Source organism: Chelonia mydas, chromosome 5 (genome assembly GCF_015237465.2).
Source record: "Chelonia mydas isolate rCheMyd1 chromosome 5, rCheMyd1.pri.v2, whole genome shotgun sequence".
NCBI classification, from domain to species: Eukaryota; Metazoa; Chordata; order Testudines; family Cheloniidae; genus Chelonia; species Chelonia mydas.
This window is the reverse complement of record NC_051245.2, coordinates 70088222-70116024: the sequence shown is the minus strand read 5'-3', so window position 1 is coordinate 70116024 and position 27803 is coordinate 70088222. Positions and strand designations below refer to the sequence as shown.

General features: G+C 42.0%; 1 protein-coding gene across 1 annotated transcript; it reads left to right on the top strand.

Annotated features, from left to right (window-relative positions):
* The first annotated feature begins 1091 nt into the window (after positions 1-1091).
* Positions 1092-27107, top strand: REEP5 (receptor accessory protein 5). The gene is made up of 5 exons (XM_007055414.4): positions 1092-1599; positions 2426-2519; positions 20258-20396; positions 24950-25118; positions 26739-27107. The coding sequence occupies exons 1-5, from the start codon at positions 1482-1484 to the stop codon at positions 26786-26788; spliced, it is 570 nt and encodes a 189-aa protein (XP_007055476.1). The 5' UTR covers positions 1092-1481; the 3' UTR covers positions 26789-27107.
* Positions 27108-27803: the final 696 nt, after the last annotated feature.

Sequence of the window (27803 nt, the reverse complement as noted above, 5' to 3'; positions counted from 1 at the left end):
TAAAGTTGGAGAAAGAGACTGAAGAGAAAAGATATGAAAGAAAGAGGTGGACATGCAAGGGACTCATGAAAGAAGAAAAAGTTTTGCAGTGCTAGGTATATTTGTCTGAGTCCTTTGCAAGATGCACTTCTCCATAGACTTCAAGAAATGTGCACTTGAGGTGAACAGATAGCAAGTGTGAAAAGTTATACCTTTGAAGGGAGGCTGTGCTACTTACATTTGAAACGTTTCCAGGTATGGGTAATAAGAAGCAAAGCCTCCTGAGAAAGCCATCTTGTCATTCGGCCATCATGGCCAATTAATCTTTTTCTGCATGTTTATAGTTTACAGAGATTTAAGGGAGGTCTGAAATCCTTTTAGTCAGAAGCTCTAAAGCGGAGTCACATGAGTAAATGATATCAAGTAGCTTCTGGTAAGGGACCAGGGCCAGAACAAAGGGGTTTACTGGTCAGCAGGCCAAGAAAGCTTCCACGATTGCATCATACTTTGTAAATTACATATTGTTGGCAGAGAAACTGTGTTAAACCTGTGGGAGACCTGACTTCCAGGGTAAAGTTACAAACTTCTAGTACTACTCTGATGCAGTCATGCAGCTTCCCAGTAGAAGTGAAGTCATATTACCACAACCTTTGTTCTTCCTCATCTCATCCCTTCCCTAGTTTGTTACCCTAACTCATTGCTTCAAATTTATAATTAAATTGTCAGCACTTGAGAGCACAGACTGTGTCTTCTATTTAATCTGTGAAATCCGTATACAATTTTGGGTACTGTAAGCCCTGTCAAAAGTAAACAAATATAAAATAAGAATGGATTCCAACCAAGAATGATGACCTAGGCCTATTTGCACAAAATATCACTAAAGTTCCAAAAATTCAATACCTTCCCAGTGACAGGTCGTCTTGACCTTTCAGCCAAGCATCCAATTAGTATCCCTTTACTAATTTGATATCACGCATACCTAGGCACTGTTAGAGGGGCCAGAGCTGCGTTTGGGAGAGGGGATGAGAACTGGAGAAGGCCATCTACTGGATCGCTGCCGCCATGCAGCGCACGACCTAACCCCGCTGGGTGCGCTAGCCTGTGTTTACTGAGGGTTTGACGTCTCGGGAAAATGTGTCCCCAGCCCGTCCCCGCCCTTCAGCCCACAGCCTGGTCCGTTTGCCTATGTTTGATCATCCCGCACCCTCCCCTCTTGCCATAGCAACCGCAAAGGCGCCTGCAGAACCGCCCTTGCTGCGGCAACCGCCGGGGCTGGGCGTGGTGTTTGCAGTGCGGCCCGGGCGGGGAAGGGCAGCTGGGCAGGGCCGACGCTCAGATCACGTATCCCGCGATGCTGCCGCGTGCCACCGCCGGCTCCTCCCCTCCACAGCCAGGGTTTTCCAGCCAGCAGAGCCGCCACCACCGCCGCCCCTGCCTCGCAGCGCCAAGGCTGGGCGACCGGATCCGGGCGTTGCGTGCTCTCCAGCCCCAGCGGCCTCGCCATGACGGCGTCCATGAGGCAGCGGTTTGATACGTTCCTCCATGAGAAGAACTGCATGACCAGCCTGCTGGAGAAAATCGAGACCAAGACCGGGGTGAGCCGATCCTACATCGCCATCGGTGAGTGAATGCCCCGCTCCCCGCCGCTGCTGGCCCCGGGACACGCCCGGCCTGCGGGCAGGAGCTGGGGTCAGCGCCCGCGAGCCCGGGCAGCGGCTCTGCCGGGGACACGCTGCCGAGGAGTGGCCTCCCGGCTCTGGGTTACGTAACCGGGTTTCGGCGCGGAGGCGGGGGAGTGGGGAAGCCTCTGGCCGGCCAGAGGGGCAGTGGGGGCGGAATGTCTGGGATTGGGTGTCTGCGGCAGCCGAGAGGAGCGACAGCAGCAATGTTGTGCTCTCCGGTTCCGCCAGCCCATGTCCTCCCTTCTCCCCCCCCCCCGGTTATTGCGTCCCCTGCCTTCTCCTGGGGGCGATTTCATGGAAGCTGCTGAGCCATAGTGTCAGTTCCTCCCCCCCTCCCGCCCCCCCAAAAAATCTCGCACAGGGAGAAACCCCTCTCTCCGGGGGGAAACCCTCCCTAGTCGATGGCATCTGAGCCGGCGCGTTTGCATGCAACGGGGCGGAGGGGAAAGAGCGAGTTACTCCCAGGAGGTGGAAACGGACTAGCCAGCGCGGCTGACGTGTCTGAGCCTGGCGTCTCTGCTTCCCGCCCCGGTCCGGCATGATGTTCCCCTTCAGCGTCACAGGTTAGGAGCTGCTCCCCGGGCTGGCTAGTCGGGGGCTGGCAGTAGGCGAGTGGGGCTCCCTGCCGCAGTGGGGGAGCGAGTGGCTGACTCGATAGCTTGGTTTCTTTCCCACCGGGCGCGAGCCGTTGAGAAAACACCCCATCTATATATAACCGGTCGCTTTCCCCCCTCTAATGCGCTATCTGCTTTCTCCCTGGGTAGCTATCATTGGCGTGCTGGCCGTGTACCTGGTGATCGGCTATGGAGCATCTCTGCTGTGCAACCTGATCGGATTCGCTTATCCTGCCTACATCTCGTAAGTGCCTCAAACGCACCCTCCTGCACAGTGCTGTCCCCGAAACAGGCCATCTGAAAAGGGAGGAGGGGAGCACCTCTCTAGAGAGAGAACTATTCCACTGCTGTTTTTCCTCCCTGCGGATAATTTTTTAAGCAATGTTTGTAGCATTTCAAGTTTGTGGTGATTTTTGTCCTGTTCATTATTTTCTCCTCTGGCATTCAAAGTGTCCGAGTTTGAGACAGTCTGGTGGATGAACGTGCTAGTGGAATGTGCAGATGGTGAAACTTCCCAAGGGCCTTATGTTCACAGTTCGCAAAAACATTGCCTGAAGCTTTTCAAAAAGACAGTGTCTCTATGGATTTCTGACTATGAGAATAGGGTTCCTTACTACAAGGTGAAACGTTAAGTCATTGGGTGCTTATTTCTGTAGGCTGGCCCTTGATATAGATTATAGCTGTTAAATTAAAACTTGAAAGTCATCATCTATTTCTTAAATTAAAGACTTGCCACTTCGGAACCGGGGTGGGCAGATGTTGTTACAAAACAACTGAACAATGTTGAGTAAACTGATGAGTACTGTAAAGTTGAGACTCTGCCCAGAAAGCTAATAAAGAGTTGGAATTTCTGAAACATACATGAGATCAAATATCAGTTGGATGCAGAGGCAGTGCCCCTGACTTTTTTAAAAAATATTTTCATGGGTTTTGCCTTTTCTATCATGAATGTTAGCTGGTTTATTTTATTTTTTGAAACTTTGTATTAATGCAAAGTTACAATAAAACATTAACATACTGCATCATATATTACTTATTCAGGATCAGCATAATATTCAAAGAACTTGGCTAAAGATTCTAGCTTGCTGGCTAGGGGGCTTTCCTCCTTTGAGTATGCTTGAAAGGGTGGCCACATTTCTAAATACCTGTCCTCTTTTTGGTGCTTTTCTTGTGTACGTATTTGTTGTATGAACTTTTCCATTACAAGAACAATCTGTTTTACTATATCTCAGTTCCATAGAAGGAAGCGGTCACATTTTTCCAATTTCAGTGGCTATTTTTTAAAGATTTTTTTTTTTTTTTTAATTACCATTGCAAAATCGCAGTCATCTAGCTTAAACGCTTTGTAGTGCCTGTGGCATCAAAGTGCCATACTCCTGAATTTTATCACTCCTTCTATCATTTATAGTTTATGCTAGTATGTTAGTCGGTAATGAGAAAACTCACTTGAGTTTACATGGTTAAAGTGGAAACATGAAAATCTGGCATCCCCTCACCCCCCATTATTTTTTCTTCATATGCTAGATGGTAAGGTATTATGTTAAGCAATCTTTATGTTTAAGAACCTGTTCTAATTATGTTCCAGCTTACGGTTTTGAAGTGTAATGTCTTAATGAAAGGTTGAATCATACGTTGCATTTGCTTCTAGTGATGAGAGAGAGCGAGAAATAATTACTATTGTTACAATATTGGATAAGACTGATATGGATATTTTAGTTTAGAGTACACTTCAAGATATTCACTAGAGCAGTGATCTAGTGTAAGCATACAACCTAGGCCATGATAAAACAAACAGCATTGTATAAAGGATCTGAGAATAGATCGATATTTAAGGAGGCCTCCTTGCTCCAAAATGACTTTGCTGTTGAAGAGGCTAGAAGTAACATGAAGGAGCATCATTTGACAGTAAACAACAGAGAGAGAGAGAAGATTTAAAAATATTTTAAAAAATCCACAAGACAATATGGGGATGCAGTCTGAACTTGTTCTGTAGCAAGGGCAGTCAATCTGGTGCCTTTCACAAGCACTACATTAACTTGTTACAAACACATTTTTAACATATGTGCCTTTTAAGTTAGATTTTATTGTTTCATGTTGAAGGAGTACTTAAAATTCCATACTACAGGATCTCCACTAATCAAAACTTGCTGTAAGGGTAAACTGTTCCTTCTTACTAATTTAACAGTGCTATCTGATTAATTTTAGTGCATAACTTATTGGATCTTCTTGAGAGCTATGCACATATTTGAGTATGCTGAATAGTATAACAATACTAGTGAAATCTGCCTTAAAGGTGTTGGATAGAAAAGTCCTATTCACTAATAACACGCTCTTGGGACACTTGCTGTAGGTAAAACTGAAAGCTGTAGTTCATGCTGGAGGTGGGAAAACAAAGTGAGCTAAATTCAGCATATTGTCACAGGGTCTTAATGTGACTGCTACCGAAGCAGATAGCTGCATCATTGTTAAAATGATTCAGATCTCAGAAGGTGAAGGGGGAAAAACAAATTTTTTCCCAATTTTTTTTCTAGAACAAAGTGGGTCCAAGTTTAATTTTCATGGTATGTCTAGTAACTTGTCTCATTTAAAGTTACATTTAACAAAGTACTCAAGCACACTGCTGCAAAAACATGCTTTCCTTGGCTACTCGTTCACAGGATGGTTATGCTGCTCATTTGTATTGCTAGCCATGTGGGAGAGAGACCATATCAAGTCCCCGTCTCCCCTAACTCAGTCCACACCAAGCAGACTGTGGGAACACACTTAATTGTTAGCTTCTATCTCTAACTTCTGTGACTCTAGGATTTTAATATTGGGTTGCTTCCTGTGGCAACCACACTCCTTCCTCTTTTTTTTTTTCTTTTTAAAACAGACACGCACAAAGGATTTAGTCAGTTTCAGAATGCGAGTTTGAAAGTAGCTGTGCATTGTCACACAAGTCCCCTTACTAATTTGTATGGTTTTACAATTAACTGTATCTTCCTATTAACTTTTCTTTTCCTTGTTTTTGAGAGTCTTTCACGCAACAGGGAAATGAGCTATAGAGTGAAAATGAATATAAAGTGTTATCAAATGCACAAAGTAAACTGGCAGGGAGAGGGGGAATCTATTTTTTCCAGTTAATCTAAAATCAGTATAATGGAAAAGAAGTGTTGTTTGTAATATTATCAGGTAAAAATTTTCAAGAAGTCTGATTATTTTATCTTAAGTTGGTGATGTTCCTTTTATGTGTGTTGTGTAAACTACGTTGCCAATGTCTAAACTTATTCCTCTTATGTGATACGAACAAGGAGCCAATCCTACTGTCCTTTGCCATAGAACTTAGAAGCAAACTTTTTATTTCCAGCCAGCTTTAACTCTGAAAAAGGGAATAGCCAGACTACTAAACGAGGGAAGAGGTAAATATTAGAAAACATTTTTGTTGGCAGTGCTTAAATAATGCTATCAATACTTTCTCTGCTCTCCTATGCTTGCAGAGCATTAGTCTGTTCAATGTAGCCCCACTCGTAATCAGTGGTGGTGAACTACCTAACAAAAAAAAATTATATATTAAAAAATTGCTAGCTGTGTGTGTATGTAAAACATGTATACACTTAAAAAATGGAACAGGAAGCGTCTTCGGTGATTAAGTGATGAGGATCATCTGAAACTTTCTTTTAATGTGCTTACTTTTTTTTCTGTGTGTAATTGCTAAGAATAAGGTCACTTGAAGCAGTAAAGCTGCCTAACTCCTAGTGCTAATGTCAAAAAGCAGAAAATCAGTTAAGTATAATTAAACTCTGCTGCTTTGGCTTAATTTATGCTATTAATATTTTGATTAAGCTACAGAAAACTAACAGAAATACCCATGTAATAAGAGGCAGCATAGTCTAGTGGATTGAGTTTAGGGGTTGGGAACCAGAAACTTGAGCTCTAATTCCAGCATTGTCACTGGAGCCTTGAGTAAATCATTTTAGCCTTTTTGTCTCCATTTTCTCCATCTCTAAATGGGGATGATACTGTATTGTGGCAACCGTTCAGCATTTTGAAATGTAAAGCATTTATGTAAGTGCTAAGAATTAGAGCAATGAGTTTCTTCAGCTTCTCTTCTCCCTCTTTCCAAATCTGTTGGGGGAACACTGTTTACTTTTTTCCATATAATTTTTCTCATAAATCTCCAAATGAAAAATGGCCCATTGCGTCTCCATTGCTGATTATGAAGAGGATATGAGAAAATGTGCTTGAGGAATTTGATTTTGAATTTAAATTTGAGAGGAAAGCTGCCAAATCTTGTTTTCAGTAAGGTTTTCATTTCTACCATTTCCCACAACCTACACTCTTGGTTTTTAATGAGTTTTTTTTAAACATTGAACAGTATATATCAACTTGATGCATGCTCTGCAGAGTCAGGTCCTCTCAACCTATTTACCATTTGAATTTCTGAATCTTGTGTCTTACGATTTTTTGTTTGACTAAATCACTGCATCTGGTGGCTAGATAAGTCACAAGTTTTCTTTGCAGTAATGGTATGAAAATTAGAATTGCTCTTTATCTTCATATTTTAAGTGGCTCCTCATCCTTTCACAGGGAAACTGAAGAGACTCTCCTTATCAGCTTATAAGTGACACAGATATTATATATTTTTTTATGATATATAGGGGTAGGAGTGTGTGTGTGTGTCATTATGTAGTGCTTTTTTATAACAAGTGGGCCAGATACTCAGCTAGTGTAAACTGGTGTGTAGCTCCACTGACGCTGGTGGAGTTACCCGGATTTACATCAGCTGAAGTTCTGGCTCAGTATATTCCTAAAGTGCCTTTGATCCTCAATGATCTCAAAGTGCTTCACAAGCCACGTATGCAGTATTGCCAGCTCCAAACATTCAAATATTATGAGTTTGGCAGCAACAATCAGGAGGCTTTAAAAAAACACAAAAAACAAACCTGGGGGGTTATTTTTAGTTGACTTCTGTTTTTTGAGATTTTTAGGGTACAATTTAGTCACACCTTTAGGCTTTTCTCCATAGCTGTGAGAGCGAAAACCTTACTTTATCTATTTTTGTGTCCAGCAGTACAATATTGAATATCGTGAGACTCTCAATAAAAATACAAGAGTTGGCAATGCTGCACCAACCCAATGGAAATGCAGCTTTCCTCTGAGTTGAGAGCACCAATGAGAACGTGCTAGTTATCAGGAGGGAAAATTTTGGCCAAGGACTACAGGGCAGTCTCCTACTCTTAAGAAAATAAGAGTGTCAGTGAATCTTTGTTGTCACTGTCCAAAGCTGCAGCTAAAAACTTTTTAAAAAAAAAAAGTTTTCCATGAAAGACTACTACGTAGTTGAGTACCTTGCAGTTTTCTATCTAGCTTCAGATAGATGAAAGGTTGAATAGGCCATGCAGGGATTTGAATCCAGGAGTCTATTAGTTCTTCTAAATCTGAAGATTTAGACACTAAGCCATTCCTCTGATTGAGTCTGGTATTTCTGTGGTTATTGGAACATAAGAATGGCCAAACTGGGTCAGTAGTCCAACTAGTCCAGTGGTCTCCAACCTTGCTACGCCCAAGATTACTTTTGGAATTTAAGGGCAACCCAGGATTTACTCCGCCCCTTCCCCAAAGCCTGCTCACTTCATTCCTCCTCTTCCCCCCTCCCCCCCCCGTTGTTTGCTCTCCCCCACCCTCACTCACTTTCACCGGGCTAGGGTAGGGGGTTGAGTTTTGGGAGAGGGTGCGGGCTCTGGGCTGGGGCTGAGGGATTCGCAGTGTGGGAGGGGATTCTGGGCTGAGCCTGGGGTAGGGGGTTTGGGTGCAAGAGGGGGCTCTGGGCTGGGGCAGAGTGTTGGGGGGCAGGAGGGAGTTCGGGGTGCTGGCTCCGGGAGGGGGCTCAGGGTTGGGGTGCAGCTTCCAGTACTGTCCCTCTCTGCAAGCATGCCCCCGCAGCTCCCCATTCCCGGCCAATGGGAGCTGCGGGGGCAGTGCTTGCAGGCAGGAGCAGCATGCGGAGGGAGACCCCTGCCCCCGGGGTCATGCTGGCCACTTCCAGGAGCGGCCTGGGGCCGGGGCAGGCAGGGAGCAAGCCTTAGCGGCAACCCTGCTGCACCACCAGAGATTGCAGTCGATTGGGAGATCCTCTAGGATTGACCGGTTGGTGACCACTGAACTAGTCCAATATCTTGTCTTTCCACAGTGGCTCATGCCAGATGCTTTAGAGGGAATGAACAGGACAATGCCATTTATCAAATGATCCATCCCCTGTTGTCCTATCCCAGCTTTTGGCAGTCAGAGGTTTAGGGACACCCAGAGCATGGGGTTACGTCACTGATCATGTTAGGTTATAGCCGTTGATGGACCTATCCTCCGTGAATTTATCTAATTCTTTTTTGAACCCAGTTAGACTTTCTCCCTATTGGAAGGATGAAACACTTGATTTTTTGGCCCCATAGCAAAATAACTGTTCTCACTGCATTCCTGATTCAACATACCTACCAACATCTTGAGGCAAAGCAAATCACTTTTAATTTAAATAAACTGAATTGAGCCTTGCCAAAATAGGGATCTGCTCTGATTCTAGTGATCAGTGTAGACAAGTAACTGCTCTTTGAATTAATGTAGCTTATGCTGGGGTTTCAAGGAAGGGTAGACTCCACCTGTGCGAGTGGTGTCTTTGCCTGCCAATGCTAAAGGTTGCACCAGGACAGCTAAGTCACTGGCTGGAGTTATGGCAAATCTCCATTCTAGACAAGGCCTTTGGCTGCCAATGGAGCAGGAGCCCACAGTTTAGTGGAAGGGAGAGGAGCTTCCATGTAGGCCTGCATTATTGGAACCCACAGCTGCACAGGGAGAGAAGGTGGAAGCCCCTGCACCATTGTCAAGCCTCCCAGTTAGTTAATATCTGCCTCTCCAAATACACAGATTCTCCCCCCCTCCTTTCTCCATGAATTAATGTGCTGCTACCCCCCCACTGACAGGGAGTGTGTATTGCACATGTGAAGGGGGGATGTTGCAGACTAATTACTTGGGGTTAGAGAGAGTGTGTGTGTGTTGGCAGAAAGTAGGTTCAGGTAGTATCTGGATACAGTTAGTGTTTTTTGGTAGGGATGGTAGCCAGGAATAAAGATGTGAGGTAAGAGTCAGTATTTGATGGCTGAAAGAGTGAGAAAAGAATCAAGAGTGAAGCTTATATAAACATGGGCACCTTCTGCATAAAGTGTGATACCCTTGTGTGAATTTAGACAATTTTGCCAAGGGCAGGATGTGATAATGAGGAAGACAAAGAAGGAACTATACTTGAGAGATCTGTTAGTGGTAGAGTTCATTGTCAATTGCAAAAAGTATGGCTAAAAATGTAAGTGCCATATGGTTGAGAAAGGTCTGGTTGGTAGTATGAAATGCTAAGTTCAAGGAGAGAGGGAGACTGTGGAAGGAGGGCTGCACATTTAGTAGGGTGTTTCAATATTGTGCAGGTGAGAAGGTACTGGAAACAATCAAGGAAGGCTCTAAACACAAGTATAGTGGATGGGTAGGAGGTGTGTGTGGTTTCAGAGGGGGCAGGGAAAGAATCATCCTTCAGGTTTTTCTTTTTTAACAAAAAAACATTTGTTTTCAAAACAAATATATCAGTAACTACAAACACACAATAGTCTATTGAGTATGGTGGAATGCAAGTTCATTATTGCATAAGGAGTCTGTATCATGTATTAAAGGGTCCCCACGAAATAGCAAACTTAAGTATGCAGGAGTCTACAGATGCCAGCTATTGTTTTCTATCCCTATGCCTTTTAAAGCCTTTCTATATCTATGGCTATGTCTGTACTTAAACTGCGGCAGCTACGCTCCTGTAGCACTTCATTGTAGACACTACAGCAATAGGATGGGTTCTCCCATTGCTGTAGTTAATCCACCTCCCCAAGAAGCTGTAGTTAGGTTGAGAGAAGAATTCTTCCATTAATCTAGCGCTGTCTACATTGGGGATTAAGTTGGTTAAACTACTTTGTTCCGGGGTGTGGATCTTTCACACCACTGAGATGTAGCAGGGTCAACTTAAGTTTTTAGTGTAGACCTGGCCTAAGGTTGTGTGTATTTGTATATTTTAACCAGTATGCTTTGAGGGTGTTGCTTCTCTTCCTGGTTTTAAAGATACTCAGTAAAAAGTTTATCACTTGAGAAGGAAAGTGGGAACAGATATGAACGCTTCCATTTCTCTCCCCTCCAAATTAAAGTATTATTGTTCCAGGTTCTCCCCCGCCCCTTAGTTAACTAATGGTGCTGCCAGGAAAGTGTTTATCCTACCTACAGGTGGAGAAACCCGTGTTTGGTACCACTTGAAATGTGATAGCAATAGTGTCCGTATTCTCTTTTATTGACAGGTTTTCTCTGTGTGACTTCATTTTCCTTGCTCTTTATATATTGATACTATCAGTTTTAAAACGAAAGCTATTTTGTATGTAGACCAGTTTATTGTGTTCTCTTCTGCACTAATGAGACTGATGACATAAAATACTGAAAACACAAAGCCTGTAGCATTCATCTTAGAAAAGAAAGCAATGGAGAAAGTGGTATATCCCTAGTTTCTTAATTCTGCACATCTATAATGCTCTATTTACATGAGTGATCTGGTGTGCACTGTAAATTCCAAGGTTTTCCCATGACACTTACAGTAACAGCTTTTGGCATCTCTCAATTGCTGGACTCCATCCTTTAATAATAAGCAAAAGAATTTAAAAGGATATATAATGCCTAATACGCATAAAGGGAAGTACTGTATATGTGGATTGCTAACCCTAATTATAGTAATAATTAGTAGCATCACAGCTTCAGAAAGCATCACAGCTCCATGTTTTAGCCTTTCCCTGCCAAATAGCTGAATCTTGTCAAAAGGAATCTGGTAACTTAAAGTTTTCTGGCTTAGTTAATTCACTTAAAATCGGAAGATGGTTACAGTAACTCTTTCTAATTAGCTGGTTGCAGAAAAAGTGAGCACTGTGGGTTTAGAATTCTATTTGACTAATTCCATGATACAGACAATCCAATAGAGCTGACATTCTCAGTCTCAAGAGAGATTAGCTTTCTTTTGTAGCATTTCTTCTATTGGATGTTCATGGATTTTAAAATAAATGTAGCCATGGGATGATTCAATCTGCTGGAAACTGCCTCTTGTATCAGAAAATGCTGTTGAGGAGCCACACGTTTCTGTAGGCACCACTGTCACCTCCTATGTGCCATAATCACAGGAGTTTTTAAATAAATCCCCTACAGTTGTTTTATATCTCATGTCTATATAATATTTTTTTTGAACAGTTCAATCTCCAGACAATGATTTGCACTGTTATTTGTTCATACATCAGTATTATAGAAGCTTTTGGGTTGGGGTGGGACTGGGACTGGCAGCCAGTCCATTTTTTAGGTTTTAATTAAAAATATAAAGCTATATCATGTGATTTTTAGGTATTTCCTTCCTTTTTCAATTCTAAGAACATTGTAGTTTAGTAGGTCTCAATGCTAGAGCTACCATAAATGACATGTTACCTGTTCTTTCAGTATACAAATAACATTGCAACAAAGATGTCTTTGTAAAATAACCTACCTTTAAAATTTGCATACTAAAATTGCTCTAGTGCCAGTATCTCACAGTCTGACTTCATTTGTAATTTATATTCCTGTCACTTGTTAAGGCAGATGACGTGCTGAATATTATACCGAGTCATGATTTAAGATAAAAATGAAATGTTCTTTCTTCTTTTGTATTGTGCATGACAAGGTCTCTCTCAGGTTAGTTGGAGACCACTGTCCTGTTGCAATGTGATATACTATAAATGCTGAAGTTCAGTAAAGATATGTTCAGAAATAAATATTGAAGAGACAGTGGAGATTGTACTGAAACAACGTATTTCTATAAAAATAATCAAAGTACCCAAACTACTCTAGCCGCAATAAAGTTATTAGTTCTTGGTTCATCACTATTACAATCTGATTTGCTCAGTGAATAGATCATGTGGGCATTAGCCACTTGTGAACATCTCATTTGTTCCATGTGCATTTTCATACTTGACATATTATTTATTCTTCAGTACACATCTTTCATTTTAGTAGTATGTTGTTTGGGTTGAATCGATAAAGCAAATCTAGACTCCCTTGCTTGTTGTGCTGTTAATAACGAGATTAAAAATTTCATTTCACTTGTTTTGGACGCAAAACAAACCTACGCTCTCACAAACTGCACAGGAATACTAGCGTTAGCATGTTATTTCTGAAACTTCATCATTTAATAATGCTCTATAGAGTCACATTAACTAAAGTTTGGTTGTTTTTAAACAAACAGGAAAATTGCATGTGAGTGAAGGGCTAGAAATGTATTGAAGGTTCCATAAACAACTTAATTCTGATCTTCTATCTCTGCCCAGGGGTTCACTGTAGGTCAGAGCCACATTAAGGCAAACATATAATAATTTTGTGGTGTGAAAATTTTCATTTTTTCCGAACAAAGGACTTTTTTTGACAAATTCATTCAGAAACTATGAGCCAGCTCTAGTGTCAATATAATACATATAAATATACTTTTTGGATGAAACCAGAAAGCAATGGTTTTTTTTAGTCCCTCCGCCTTTCAGGTAAAATGGAAAAAATGTTTTGACACTGGAGTTCAGCCTGAGTTCCAGTCTGTGAGGCTGTACGTGATAGATGATTTTGTTTCTAGTATATAAGCTTGTGGCCAATAATGGAAGTGTGGATGAAGCATCTTAGTTTGGCATGGTAGTTTGATATAAGGGGGCTGTGGCTGGATAGGTAGAAGTGTAAATAATCCTCAATTCCACTATCTAGTGCTGTTATCCTATTACCTGATCACCAACAATCAACTTGAAAGACTGTTTCTCCCACCCTTTCTTCATGTGTGAGAATGTGTGTGTTGGGAGGGTGGGGGGAGTTATTTAATAGGAACTAACATGATAAACAACTCACTAGTGTGGTGGTTGTGAGAAAGCTATTATCAAGGTGGATATGATGAACTGGGATGGAGTATTTTTAAATTAATATTGTGTGACTCTATTTCCATGTTCAATTTTGTATTGCTGCCTGACTAAATGCATAGTTAAATCAAAGGAGGCTGTATAGGGGTTTTTAACCCCGTTCCTGCCCCATGTTGAGCAGGAAAGGTAAAACAGATAGGACGGCTTCAGGTACTTGGCTTCAAAGGAGTTAAGATAACCACTGGGTCATCAAATGGGAGAAGAAACTACTTGGCTGGCTACATCTAGGTGAGAATAGTTTACTTTTCCAAATGCTAAAGCACTAGATAAAAAAGTGAGCTTTTGAAGACTCTAGAAAAGGGAGGGAGTGTTGTATGAGCTGAGAGACTGGCTGGACTGGACTGGATGTCCAGAGAAAGCAAACTATTACAGTACAAAAAGAAAAGGAGGACTTGTGGCACCTTAGAGACTAACCAATTTATTTGAGCATAAGCTTTCGTGAGCTACAGCTCACTTCTCACGAAAGCTTATGCTCAAATAAATTGGTTAGTCTCTAAGGTGCCACAAGTCCTCCTTTTCTTTTTGCGAATACAGACTAACACGGCTGCTACTCTGAAACCTATTACAGTACAGGCTGTTTCTCCCTGCCACAGATGGAGTTAGCTGGGTTGAGGGAATTTACCATGGTGTAACTAAGACCATGCGAGTAGGCCTCTTTTTATTTTACCCCTTGCTTGAATAAATTATGCTTTGTTTTGAGGAAGCTATTCATGTCACCGCAAATGTGCTGCCACAGGCTCCTGGAGACAAAGGGCTTGCGGGTGCCAAACACCGTTGAACCTGCTGAAATAATCATGATCGATACATAAGGGGCTATAACCCAGGTCCTGGTCTGAGTGGGAAAGCTGAGGAATTCCACCCCAGGAGCAGTAAAGATCCAAGGCCTGTCACCTGTGCGGGATATACTTGGTGGAGACCTCAAAGGGACAGTGGTGCAGCTAGCCTAGTAACCAAGACAGTGGGTCTTACACTTCACTCTAGAACTGGTAGGATTCATGTTGACTTTAATTTTAGTGAAAATGTATTCTATGGCCCTGAGAGAGCAACAGAGAAAATCCTGCAAATTTCATTCTTGGCATTGTCAACTCCATTGTGTATGAATACAGCTGTTTTGATGGGTCATGAATAGAAAAAAACAGTCTCTTGACATATTTAGGGACCAGGGTACTGAAGCTGAAGACTTAGAACTGATGCAGAGCTTGTGTAACATAAGGAGTAAATAAGTTATGTATTCTTGTCACCCTGTGTTACTTATTCAAATGGCTGGCACTTCATTATGGCCTTTGCTTTCATCCCTAGGTGTCTCCCATGATGTTTGATTTAATTTTAAACAAGCTAATTTTTTTTAAATACATTGATTATCTATCTTGTTTCCTCTTCACTTGATTACATATTTTTAGTCATATATGTATATTTATTAAGAGGACTTGTGAATTTTTTTTAGTTAAACAAGTGGTATTTTATATCAGTGTAACAATTGCCAGACTTATCAATGGCTAAGATTTTTGTCTTCAGGTTTTTAAATAACTATATTGTGCTTGTTGATGTTGAATGTAAAGCATTTTCTGTAGCTTTCTCATAAAATAGTGGAGAGTAATTAAAAAGGGTGGAAAATCATGTGTCAGTAATGGGTCTACACTGGCATTTGTCTTGGCAGATGGAGAGAGGAAAAGTTTGCCTATGGGGCAGGGTACAGCTCCAAATATTTGCCCCTCTGAGCCTTCCCAACCTGCAGCTGTAAACTGAAATCAGCAGAGATGATGCACTTGACCCATTTCCCTCGCACCAATAAACTAATATGGAATAGTATTATATATATACACATTGCAGACATATATAATTTGTACTTACTCTGAGCTGACGTGTCGCATGATACTTAGCTGGGGTGACAGATATCTTTTTAAAATGATTGCAGATTATATCTTTTTTCCTCCTCCCCAGTGGACTTATCACATAGCATCTAGATAAGACCACTTCAGAGCGGGGTTACCTTCTGGTTCTTGCAGCATACGCAACTCCATCTGTGAATTTAATGTTTTACGTCATCTGATTAATAGACAGTATTAAGGCTATGTCTACCCTGCACAGTTAACCTAGGTGACTGGCATCTGATTCTGGACATCCAGGTTGACCCAGAGGGATGTTGGGTGCATCCCCACAGCAAAACCTCTACCTGCATTATTATGTGCTTACTGTATCTGCACTTGCCCATGTGTATCTGGGGGCATATCCCATGGTTCCTGGTGCTGAGAAAAATCCTAAGATTTTTTTTCCACCCATTCAGTTTTCAATTGAGGGAAAAGTTGTCTGTCCTTCAGGGAGGAATTGTGGGAAGGACATTCAGCACTAGAGTGACTTTTGCTTGCATCCTCCCTGAAAAGTGGGTGGGTTCTAGCTCAAGTAGAAGCAGAGCCTGGACTCTAACCCATACCCTCAGCAAAGTAAGCTAGCCTTGGGCTTAAATCACTTCCAGAGCTATGTCAGAGGTTACTTTCTTGAACTCTGTGTGTGTTTGTGGGGGGGGGTTTAAGGTTAAAACTTGGATAAGAGCCCAGGTTAACTGCACAGTGTAGATACACAATTATCTGTTTGGTGTAACAAACACCTCCTTTTTATTGCACATAACCATAAAAAATTGTCTTGTTTTATAAATCCAAATATCCCTCTTATCATTCATAATTGTGGGGTTTATCTGTATGCTTCTAAGCAATACAAAGAGGTAGGTAAATATCAGCCCCATTTTATATTCATAACTTGCAGTGTACAACATAGGCTCCAAAGGAAACATCAGTTCTTAGGGACAAGTGCTTGCTTTTGGTTTTGCTTGGCAAGGGTGGAGTGGTGGCAGATATTCTCTCCCACCAGCACCACTTTCAAATGGCGCAGGGATTCTTAAATTTGTAGTACGGTTTGTGGGAGACTTAGTTTCTCAGTACTCCCATCTTCAAGCATTCAAGCATTGAGGCTGGCTTAAAAAACATGATTTAAAAAAAAATCAACTTTGGATATGTTTTATTTTCCATATAGTTTTTGAGCCTGTAAGGTTCATGTTTTCATGCTCTTCTTTGAAACCAGCAGGGCTAGAAATTTACCTCAGGCGCCCCCCCCCCCCAAATAAATAAATAAAAGCCCAAATTTCTCACATAATTGCATGATTCCAAGATCTGGGGTTTAAGAAATGCCCCAGATATCTCAAGACTCCTGATAAAATCAAAAGTGTTGGCAACATTGCGCAGGCTGGCACTCAAGAAGCAATTGACTGCTTTACTGAGATAGTGAGCTCCTTGGAGCAAGGACTGCTTCATCTTGATTGTTTGTGAAGCACCTAACACATCCTGGGCACTACCAAAAACAAATGTTTAACCATAGGCCGCAAAGCTGGGGGGGCCTCAACACTTTCAGGCCCTCGAGCTTGGGCTGAATCAGGGAGGGGTCAAGGTATTGTTTGGGGAGCGCCCCGTTTGCATGCTGTGTTGAAAGACAACTGGCTAGAGCAGTGAGCCAGGCCAGCCCAGCCCTGTGGGACAGGAGCCACTGTGGGGTGAGTGCGGGGCAGACTCGTTCTTCCCCCTTCCTCTGTGTGCCCTCCCCCACTTTAAATGGCACTCTGCAGCCCCTCTATTTAACTCTTGCTATTGAGCCAAAATAGAGAAGAGCTAATCCAAATATAACACCTTCTCTGTCAGCTATTATTCACTTCCTTTTAGGGTGGGTGGGGGCTGTCTCCCTCACTTCTTGGATTTCACACTTGATCTTTCTGTGCTCCTTTCTTCCCCAGGGCCCACACAGATGCAGCTCTCTGAGTTGATTAGGGAAATTGCAGCTCCTTCAGCTGGCCACAGCGGATTACCAAAGACTAGAGCACTTCCTCCTTTCACAGCGCTTTGTTTCAACAGAGCTCTTAGTCCCTATTGGCTCACAGAAAAAGGGTACGGATTATCTATCCCAGCTAATATTGGCTAACACAATATGTAGTCCGTGATATCCTGGAACTGCCCCTTACTGCGAAATTGTAGAATTCATTTAAACAAACAAATCAACAAAACATAATAGTCTCCATGTTTGTGAAGACAGCCTTGGAAATGTGAGCAGAATCTCAGCAAATGCAGTGGTCTCTTCCTGAGTCTGGAGAGCCTGAACCATGCCTCAAAATTGTTAACTATTTAAAAGCTGATCGCTTTAGCACAAGTATCCAGCTGTGTTTGCCCACAATCCCAAATGTCCATTTTTAATATAAATGCAACTATTGAGGCATTTCCAGTCTGTGCCATTAGAGTGAAGCAAAAACTTTGCCATGGAATTTAGGTCCCTATTGGCATTAAACATGGGGAAGGCTTTGCTATTAGACCATCAATGCAGTTCTTTTCTCCCTCCTCTCCTGTCTTTCACTGCTCCAAAATCCCACCCAGCCAGTGGTGTAATACTAGTGCTGTGTTAGCGGGAGCAGCAGTGGACTGGAAATGCAGTCCTTAACAGCATTCTTTGAAAAGCCTGTTCTTCCAGTTGCTGTGCCAGCAAAGTGGCTTGAGCACCACAGGTTAACTGTGCTGGATGGGTCATGGCAGGTTCTGTTAATATCCTGCTGTGGGATCTCAGATAAATTTGAGGATGTTTACCCTGTCCAGATAACGAATAAGTTAAATCAATATATTTGTGTCATACTGTGCTTCAAGATAATTTGGTCAAAGAGAGCTAAGTCAACCGGGGAGTTTTTTTTTCCAGTGTTTATTCTAAAACATAAAATCAATAGTGTGACAAGGGTTTTTTTAACCTGCAGAACCAGGATCTGAAGCACTATAAGGAGTCTAGCATTTCATAAAACAGAGGTGGTACTCACAGGCAGAACTGTCAGTAGCTATGAATTACAGGGCTCAATAAGCATTATTACAGACTTTCAAAAAAACTCTTGTGCAACTGATGGTCTCCCCTCAGACTCAACAAACAATATTAAAGGAATAATATATACAAGAAAATTACCAACCAAATTGGGTAAGTACGCTTTATCCTATTACTATAGAAGTACGCTTTATCCTATTACTATAGAAGTACCCAAAAGAACATTCTTTCCAGTACTGCCACATTCACAAATAAATTGTACATCTGTTAACCTGGGTCATCTAACTACTACTCAATCCTTGGAATTTCCCTCAAATTTATCCAAAGTGGTAACATTTCACTGGCGTTCTCTAGGACTTATAGGATTCCTAGACCTCTGCTCTTTCTTCAAAAAAAAAAAGAAAAAAAAAAAAAGAAAAGGAGTACTTGTGGCACCTTAGAGATTAACAAATTTATTAGAGCATAAACTTTTGTGAGCTACAGCTCACTTCATCGGATGCATACAGTGGAAAATATAGTGGGGAGATTTTATATACACAGAGAACATGAAACAATGGGTGTTACCATACAGACTGTAACAAGAGTGATCAGGAAAGGTGAGCTATTAACAGCAGGAGATGGGGGGGAGGGGAGGGGACCTTTTGTAGTGATAATCAAGGTGGGCCATTTCCAGCAGTTTACAAGGACAGTAGAAGGGGAAATAAACAAGGGGAAATAGTTTTACTTTGTGTAATGACACATCCACTCCCTGTCTTTATTCAAGCCTAAGTTAATTGTATCCAGTTTGCAAATTAATTCCAATTCAGAAGTCTCTCGTTGGAGTCTGTTTTTGAAGTTTTTTTGTTGAAGAATTGTCACTTTTAGGTCTGTAATCGAGTGCCCAAAGAGATTGAAGTGTTCTCCGACTGATTTTTGAATGTTATAATTCTTGACGTCTGATTTGTGTCCATTTATTCTTTTATGTAGAGACTGTCCATTTTGGCATAACACTTAGGTACATGCTCAGATCCAATTTAAAATAAAGGCTACCTCCACCTTTCTTCTGGCCCACAAAATAACAAGATTCAGAGTAACAGCCATGTTAGTCTGTATTCGCAAAAAGAAAAGGAGTACTGGTGGCACCTTAGAGACTAACCAATTTATTTGAGCATAAGCTTTCGTGAGCTACGGAGTAAGTTTGTTCACTTAAAATTCAGGCTCTGGTAAGACTTCCTTGAATCCACACTAGTTTTCTAACGAGAGCTTGTTTGTTTAATTTTTTTTATATTGCATTGCACAGGTAAATGGTGTTTTGATATGACATGCAGGTTGACACAGGTCAGTCACATAGTTTCATGTTTTTGCCTCTGCTTGTATGAAATTTGGGTTCTTGCTCATGCAGAATCATTGTGCGCTAAGATAATCATTGCACTTTAAAAGCTGTTAGTCTAGAGTACAGTCGGCTTTCATCTAGGGAGCTGTAGTACAATCATATCAGTGGCTTGCACAGATCTGCATTTCATTTCTGCTGTTTAGACTGTAATAGTATGCAGAAGCACTATGTGCATTCCAATGATTTGAGGGGGACAGTCTCTGTGCTATTTCTTATGGAACCTGTGAGTAACTTTCTTTAGTGACCAGCAAGAATGTAACAGCAAATGAACTTTCTGTGAGCTCTATCTTGTTGTCTACAGGGAACTGGAACATTTTTATTACCTTAGTATGTGAACAGAAAGACCATGTGGTTCATTAAGGTGGAACGTCTTTGGTTCAGTGGTGGACTCTCCACATTATTCCTGCTAACATTACCTCAGCTTTTCTTAACCATCTACTGGAATGGAAGGCCACAAATCATTTGTCTGTGTTTTGATGTCTATGTATGTACATATGTTTTATCATCAAACTTAGAAGTAGGAGACCTAAAAATATATTTGAGTTTCTCGGCTTCTTTCATATATAGAAAGGTTTTAGTGTACAAAGATCTGGGGCAAGTCCTCTGTATGAAAGGAATGTTTCAGCCCATCCTCCCACGTACATATGCACAGGCAAATCAAAGTGATCGGTCTCTCCACTATATCATAACAGATTTGGGACAAATCCTTGTATTTTGTAAATGAGGTGGCATAACTGAACTGCTCACCTGTTATGCTTTCCTTTTCAGAATCAAGGCTATCGAAAGCCCCAACAAAGATGATGACACACAGTGGCTGACCTACTGGGTTGTGTATGGCATCTTCAGCATAGCAGAATTCTTCTCTGATATCTTTCTGTCTTGGTTCCCTTTCTACTACATGCTGAAGGTTTGTTGGTTCACCCTTTCCCCCTTAAAATAAGAATCTCTCAATATATCTAATGTAGAATCCACTAAAGAAGTAGATGGCAGTAAGATTCCCCAGTACTGGGTCATAGTTAACTTTTAAACTGATTAGCATATAAACTGTCACTTTGGCACAAAGAGTGTGAACTCTCAAGGTTAGGGGGAGAATGAAGAGAATGACAAGAGTTGCAGGGAGGAGGAGTACAGCATAGGGAAGTTGAGTCCCTAGCCAAATTTTTTAGCTAGGCTCAGACAATATGACTGTATGTGCCCATGCAGTGAAGGGACCTAAGGCATTTGCCCCCACTCCATGGGATTAGCAGAAGTAACTCCGAAGATCACAATAAAAAGTATAAATCCTGTGTATTGGGTGGTGGGGGTGTGAGAATCAGGGGGTGAAGATATAGATTTGGATCATATGGGCTTCAGATGTCCTTTAACGTGTCCTTGTCTTTCTGAAAGAGCAGAGTTGGAGTTACAGTACTTTGTCACTAAACTATGTTTGCAGCACCATGAACGCTTTCAGCAGGCTGTAAATAATCAGCTACTTTAACTCCAAACTACAACTTGCCTAACCTGCTTCAGGCTGTCTTTGCCAGCACAGATGTGATATTACCAGACTTTCAAACATTACATTGTTTGTGTTCATTTCAATAGGCTATTTTTTTAATACACTTCTGGGTGGAGGAAGTTCCAGGTAACTGAGTAGCTTTTTAACTGAGCAATTGACTGTTATGTACTTTTTGGGTGGGCTGCTTTTCTCTCTTGCTTCTCTCTCCCCACATCTCTGCACTTTGCTATTTTTGTCACAACTGTTTGCAAAGAATGCTGAATTCTAAGTGTTCGTTTAGTCCATCAAAGTTTTTGCAATACTGACTTGCTGTTAAAGTTGTATGATTGCAATACGATACACGGTTTGATATTCTCTCCCAGGAAACAGCTTATGTTAAAGCCAAGATTCTACTCAAAGCCCTTAACTGAACTGTTCAGTTGATCCTGGCTAAAGATTCAGAAGGAAACTATTGTCCCTCTCCTGAGAGGGCCATGCTTCTTTCTTGCAAGGGTCCAGTTAATTAATACGTTAGGACTTTTTATTCATTTCAGAAAAGTTGGGTTTTGGTTTTTTTATACATCAAGTTAACTATCTTGTTGTAAAATCCTAGTGGAAAATAAGACAAGTTACAAGCCTGTGAAAAATTGCAGTTCGCGTACAATTAGTAGATATGAGAGTTTAGCCTCTAAAATCTTCAAAAATTCTTTGTTCACTTAACATTCTCCATTCCCTACATGGGACCTGATTGAATATACGCCGTTTCCCCACCCCTGCATGGCTGAGCATGCTCCAGCCAATGGCTGGAGGGGTGAAGCAGGACTTCCCCTGTGACAGCTGCTCTCAGCTAGAGAGAGGCCCTAGAACTGAGTTCTCTATGCCCCCTGCTGGCACCCAGACAGCACGGAGAAGTAAGCTGCCTGACTCAAATGCATAGGGGCCAAAAAGTCAGACGTGGAAGTGGAATAGATTGGAACAAGGAGCTTGAGACTGAGACCAGTGGGGGAGGGAAGAGAGAAACTGACTGGGAGTTCAGGGTGAAAGGGAGACTGGGACTGGGTTGGAAAGGAAATTGGACAGGGAGACTGTGAAGGGAGTCTAGACAAGAGGTGCTGATTGAGCCAGTAGGATAGGAGTGGGAGGAGAAGCTGGGGTGGCAAAGCAGAAGTGAACAGGGACCGTTAGAGGGTACTGGGCAAAAGGGGCCAAACTTTTAGAGAGGGAAAAGAATGGGCAAGAAGGATCTGATCACTGGAGAACACTCCCTTTCAGAACCTGGAATTGAATTCCTGAGTATGCTCATTCCTCTGCTGTGAGCATATCTGTGAAATCCACTTAGGAAATTGCACCAAAAATCTACACTAAAAGAACATTCAGGTTGCAAAATCAAGCACTTAAAAAATTAAGAAATACCAGGATTAAGGTGCAACCTTATTTCAGCCTATTTGTGTGCTGGGTTATTATACAGTCTTAAAATACTGTGTCATCCCCCCACCCCTTACCTCATTCAGAGTATAAGATGAATGGGGTTCACTTAAATGAGCACCTATTCAATATTTTGTTTTCTCCTTGTTCAATATGTGGCATAGGTCTGCCTTACAGTACTTCTCCAATGTTAATTATCTTCGCAGCACCTCTGTGCGGTGAGTGGAGTGGGGGTTATCCCCATTTTCCAGATGGAGAACTGAGATGCAGATAGGTTTCAGAGTGGTAGTCATGTTAGTCTGTGTCAGCAAAAACAACAAGAAGTCCTTGTGGCACCTTAGAGACTAAGAAATTTATTTGGGCATAAGCTTTTGTGGGCTACAACCCACTTCATCAGATGCATGGAGTGGAAAATACAGTAGGAAGAGAGAGATAGATATATAATACAGAGAACATGAAAAGATGGGAGTTGCCATACCAACTCTAATGAGACAAATCAATTAAGGTGGGCTATTATCAAAAGGTTTTTTTTTCTCCTGCTGCTAATAGCCCACCTTAATTAAATCTGCTGATACAGACTAACATGACTACCACTCTGAAACCTCTCTGCATCTCAGTTTTCCATCTGGAAAATGGGGATAACCACCACTCCACTCACCGCACAGAGGTGCTGTGAAGATAATTAACATTGGAGAAGCACTGTAAGGCAGACCTATGCCACATACTGAACAAGGAGAAAACAATCAATTAAGGTGGGCTATTATCAGCAGGAGGAGAAAAAACCTTTTGATAATAGCCCACCTTAATTGATTTGTCTCATTAGAGTTGGTATGGCAGCCCCCATCTTTTCATGTTCTTCAGGTGCCACAAGGACTCCTCATAGTTTCTGAGATGCAGATATTAAACTCAAAAGGATCTGCTATTTTGGGTGCCCAGTCTGAGACACCTAAAACTGGATTTTTCACAGTACTTAGCATTTTAAGCTCCCAAAGCACAGCTCTCATTGATTTCCATTGCAGCTGAGAGTGCTCAGCACTTCTGTAAATCAGACCCCAGGTCTCAAGTTGAGCACCCAGATAATGAAGAGAACTTTGTGACTACATCTGAAACTTGGTTTCAGTGACCGGCCCAGTATCACATAGGAATTCTGTAGCAGAGGCAGGGGTGGCATCAAATTCTCCAAGGCAGCATTCAGCTGCTTAGCCATCAGATAGGGGACCACAGAAAAAGAGACGAGACTCTGCACCTGCCAAATCTTGCAACAAATGAGGTAGGTGTCCTTCAGAAAACAGTCTCCTTCACTATGCAATCCTGATTCATCCTCGGAGCAGGTCCTCTTTCACACTACATATCAGGGGTGGGCAAACTTTATGGCCTGAGGGTCACATCAGGGTTCCAAAACTGTATGGAGGGCCGGGTAGGGAAGGCTGAGCCTCCCCAAACCCTAACAGCCCCTCCCACTTCCTGCCCCCTGACTGCCCCCTCAGACCCCCCGACCCATACAACCCCCCCACTCCTTGTCCCCTGACCGCCCCCTCCTGGGACCCCCCGGGACCCCACCCCCTATCCAACCCCCCCTCTAAAGCCCCTTTCAGAATGCGGCCCTGCAGACATGGGCGGAGGACTCAGGAGGAGCAGGGGCAGCTGCGCAGCCGGAGAGAAGCGACAGTTTCTCCTTCAAAGCGCCACTTCTCTCCAGCCGGTGGCTGCGGCTGCCCAGTGCTCCTCCTGAGTCCTCCGCATGCATTCACCGCGCTCCCGCCTGCTCCCTTGAGGCTGCAGGTGAGCCTCCCTTGCTGCTCTTCCCTGCCCCCGCAGTGCAGCCCCCTCCCATGCTGGTGGCATGGTGTGCTGAGGCTGTCGGGGAGAGGGGATAGCACGGGAGGGGCCGGGGACCAGCCTCCCCAGTCGGGAGCTCAAGGGCTGGGCAGGACGGTCCCGTGGGCTGTAGTTTGCCCACCTTTGCTATATATGTACCAAAAGTCTTAATTTAGGTTGCATAGGTGCTGACTTTGACTAATTCTGATTTTGACTTTGCAACTTAAACGTTCTTTTTGGTATCTGTACTGGGATGGTTGCCATAGAAATGTGTATACTGCCAATTCCAGTAGTACATAAGCCTCTCATATGCTAAAAGATCTATCCTCCCAACATTCTTGTGAGGTATTATCCTTATGTTACAGCCAGGGAATTGAGGCACAGAGATTAACACTGGATTGAAACAACAAAACCATACCCCTGACCCAGTTCTACAGTACAGTCCCCTACTATGGATGCAATTTTACTGGTATAAACAAGCCTTAAACAGGTATAGCTTATTTCTCCCCTTCTCTTATGAAAATAAGCGATATCTGTATAACTGAATCCATGCTGGAGGGGGGTTTGTGCATGTCACTTTACTATATAGGTTTAATTAAACCAGTACAGCTTGTGTGTAGAAAAGGCAAAAGTGACCTTGGCAAGTCACTGAGTCTGTGGCAGAGTAAGGGAGAGAACCCAGATCTTCTGAATCTCATCCTTCCTCTCTCAACGCCAATATTGATTTTGTTTTTTCTGTGCAGTGTGGCTTTCTGCTATGGTGCATGGCTCCAAGCCCTTCCAATGGAGCAGAGTTTCTCTACCACCGAATTATCCGCCCTTTCTTCTTGAAGCACGAGGCTCAATTGGACAGTGTTGTGAAGGATCTGAAAGACAAAGCTGCAGAGACTGCGGATGTCATTACTAAAGAAGGTGAGACCAAGAATGTAACTTACCTCAAGGAGTGGGAATTTACCTTTATGATTTCAGGGCTGATGCCTTTAAAATGATCATTTTTTGGTCTTAAAAGATGCTGCTTTTGCAGATATCTGGTGGGATGTGTGTTGTCTTGGTTTTTGTGCAGAAATTCCCTTTGGAGCAAAGTAAAGGAGAGAGACGATTGTAGAGGGCATAGATGCAGCAAGTACCACTTCTTTAGTGTGTGTCTACATTAAACAACAAGTCTCTTGAAGGACACTGCTTGCGTGAAATGGTCCAGTTATTTTGCTTGTTCCTACAACAGCTTAGCATGTCCATAAAGTGGTGGTACTAGTCAGAGAATCTATTCAGCACATCACACAAGGCAATCCATACAACTATTCTAGTGCATTCTGGGTCACTGAAGTACTTTGAGTTTGGTGCTGAGGAATAAGTGTCAAATGTTTTATATGGCAAATTGTTAATATTACTTGGAATTCAACACGAGGTGAAACATTACTACCTATTAAGTGTTTGTATTTTTCCCCTCCCAGAAACCAAAATGTCTCAATTCAACTTTTTCTTTAAAAAACAACAAAATGAAAAACACCAAACAAAAAAAACAAACAGTGATTTACGTCTCGGGAGAAAAGTGAAATCTCCATAGTGACTCCTAGATGTACAATTGCTGGAGCTCAAGCAGCATGCTAAAATGGTTCAGAGGGGCTCGCATGGGGGGAAGAAGGCTGGAGGGTGTTCTGCACTTATTTAGCTCCCAAGGAAACCAGGCAGGAAATTTGCACTGTAAATGCCTCATGTAAAATATGGATGAAGGAAGGAGATGTAGCTGAACTTTCTGGAGTGTTTAAATCTAAATCTGAAGGGAGAAAGAACCTTTCATAATTTTTTAGGAGTTTTCTTTGATTTCCCTGTTGTTCTCTGAATTACCTCTATTTTCCTCCCTGAATGTAAATGACTCATTTTCCTATTTTTCCTACATTTCTGATGCATGACCTTTACTGAGACAAACATCTGTTTTGATAGATAAGGTTTAAAGCACAATAACTTATTTCTTTTCAACTATTCTTGTTCTCCTAGTTATTGCCTGTATTCTCTACTCCTGTCTTTTTCGTGTTCTTCTTCCTTGAGTCTTGCCCTCTTGTTCTCTTTTCCTTCTCTTTCCCCCCTTAAACACCCTCAGCCACTAAGGTTTGCATATACCTGCTAAATCAGTATGTTATTACAGCCCACTCTGACTGATGGGCTGCTTCATGCTCTGGATATGTTATAGTGAAACTTTCAAAATATACAGATCTTCAGATACTACAGCTAGACCTGGTATAGCCCATATTAAATAGTGCTCTTTTCTTAAGTTGGTCTGTGATCTTCACTGTGGTGCTATCAATCTATGGTTGGTTTGCTGTAATTTTCACAGAATCTGTTTCTACAAAACTTCACAGCTTTGATCCACTCCTATTGTCAATTTTATTTGCCTATTTTAAAATGGCTGGTTTTCCCTCAGCATTTGGAGGTAAAATGTAGATTTGTCTCTCAACTGCAGCCAGTAGTGATTACACAGGCCTCTAATTTGTAGCAAAATAGAAATTTAACACTTTGTTTTCTCCCCTCCTCCAGCCAAGAAAGCTACAGTGAACTTACTGGGTGATGAGAAGAAGGGCATTTAAACTGTTAGCAGGATGAAGAAAGTTGCCCCCCCCCCACCTCCTTTATACAGCTCGATGTTACTGGGGACTGTGGTATAATAATTTTAATAATGTTGCCTTGGAAACATTTTTGATATATTAAAGGAATGTGTTGTAAGTTTGCTTACTTTTATGTTGTCTGTATAGAAAGTAAGCACTTCTATTTAAATGCAGTGCAATGGGCAGTATCTAAAGCTTATTGAAAACTTATCTTATTCATCTCCATACAGGGGAAAGACCTTTCAATAGTGTCTCATCCTGCCATGAACACAAACTTAAATAAAATTATATCTATATCCCACAGGCTCTGCACGTCACAGTTTTTCTTTGTGCATGCATTCTCTGTATTTACAGTTAACATTTGACTGGTTCTTCCTGTAACGTATCATTTTTGTATGCAAAAGTAATGCGTTCTACTTGGATTTTCATGCACATGTATTTGCATATACAGGAAATAATTTATCAAAGGGAAGTGGCTTAATACAGCTATTCCCCACGAGTGAAGCCAACCGCACTATGCACTTGGTCATGGAGATTCTATATTGTTGCATGTACCACTTGTAACCTGCAGTATTCAGTACAAAGTGTGTGTGTGTTCAATATTAAATGGGTAGTTCTTAAACATAGAAAAGAGCACGTTAGTGCAAATGACCCGGGTTATACTGGTGTGAAGTTATTTGCCAGAAATGGATGCACTGAACTCCTGGTACAAACTGACTAACGCATAACCCCTGACTTGTTCGTTAAATGTAATTGGCATGTGAAACAGTTCAGGAATGGAGTGCCTTACAAATAAAATTACACTCAGAAGCAGAAAGCAACTGTAAAAAAAAAAAAATCAGATCTACTGCAATGATTTGTAGAAATATCTCCTGAAGTCAGTTACAATTTACACTGTAATCATGGGGCTTGCCTCTTATCTTGTTCCCATCAACCCCTTCGTCCTGAGCTTTTTCTGCATATGCAAAAGGTGTTGTCTGCTCTGGCTACATAAGGA

Bases quoted from the DNA above. Each gene is read 5' to 3' on its own strand.
- REEP5 (XM_007055414.4), top strand. From the start codon at position 1,482: ATGACGGCGTCCATGAGGCAGCGGTTTGATACGTTCCTCCATGAGAAG. The intron at 20,397-24,949 runs GTTTGTTGGTTC...TTTTCTGTGCAG, and splicing joins CTTTCTACTACATGCTGAAG to TGTGGCTTTCTGCTATGGTG. The intron at 25,119-26,738 runs GTGAGACCAAGA...CCCCTCCTCCAG, and splicing joins GGATGTCATTACTAAAGAAG to CCAAGAAAGCTACAGTGAAC.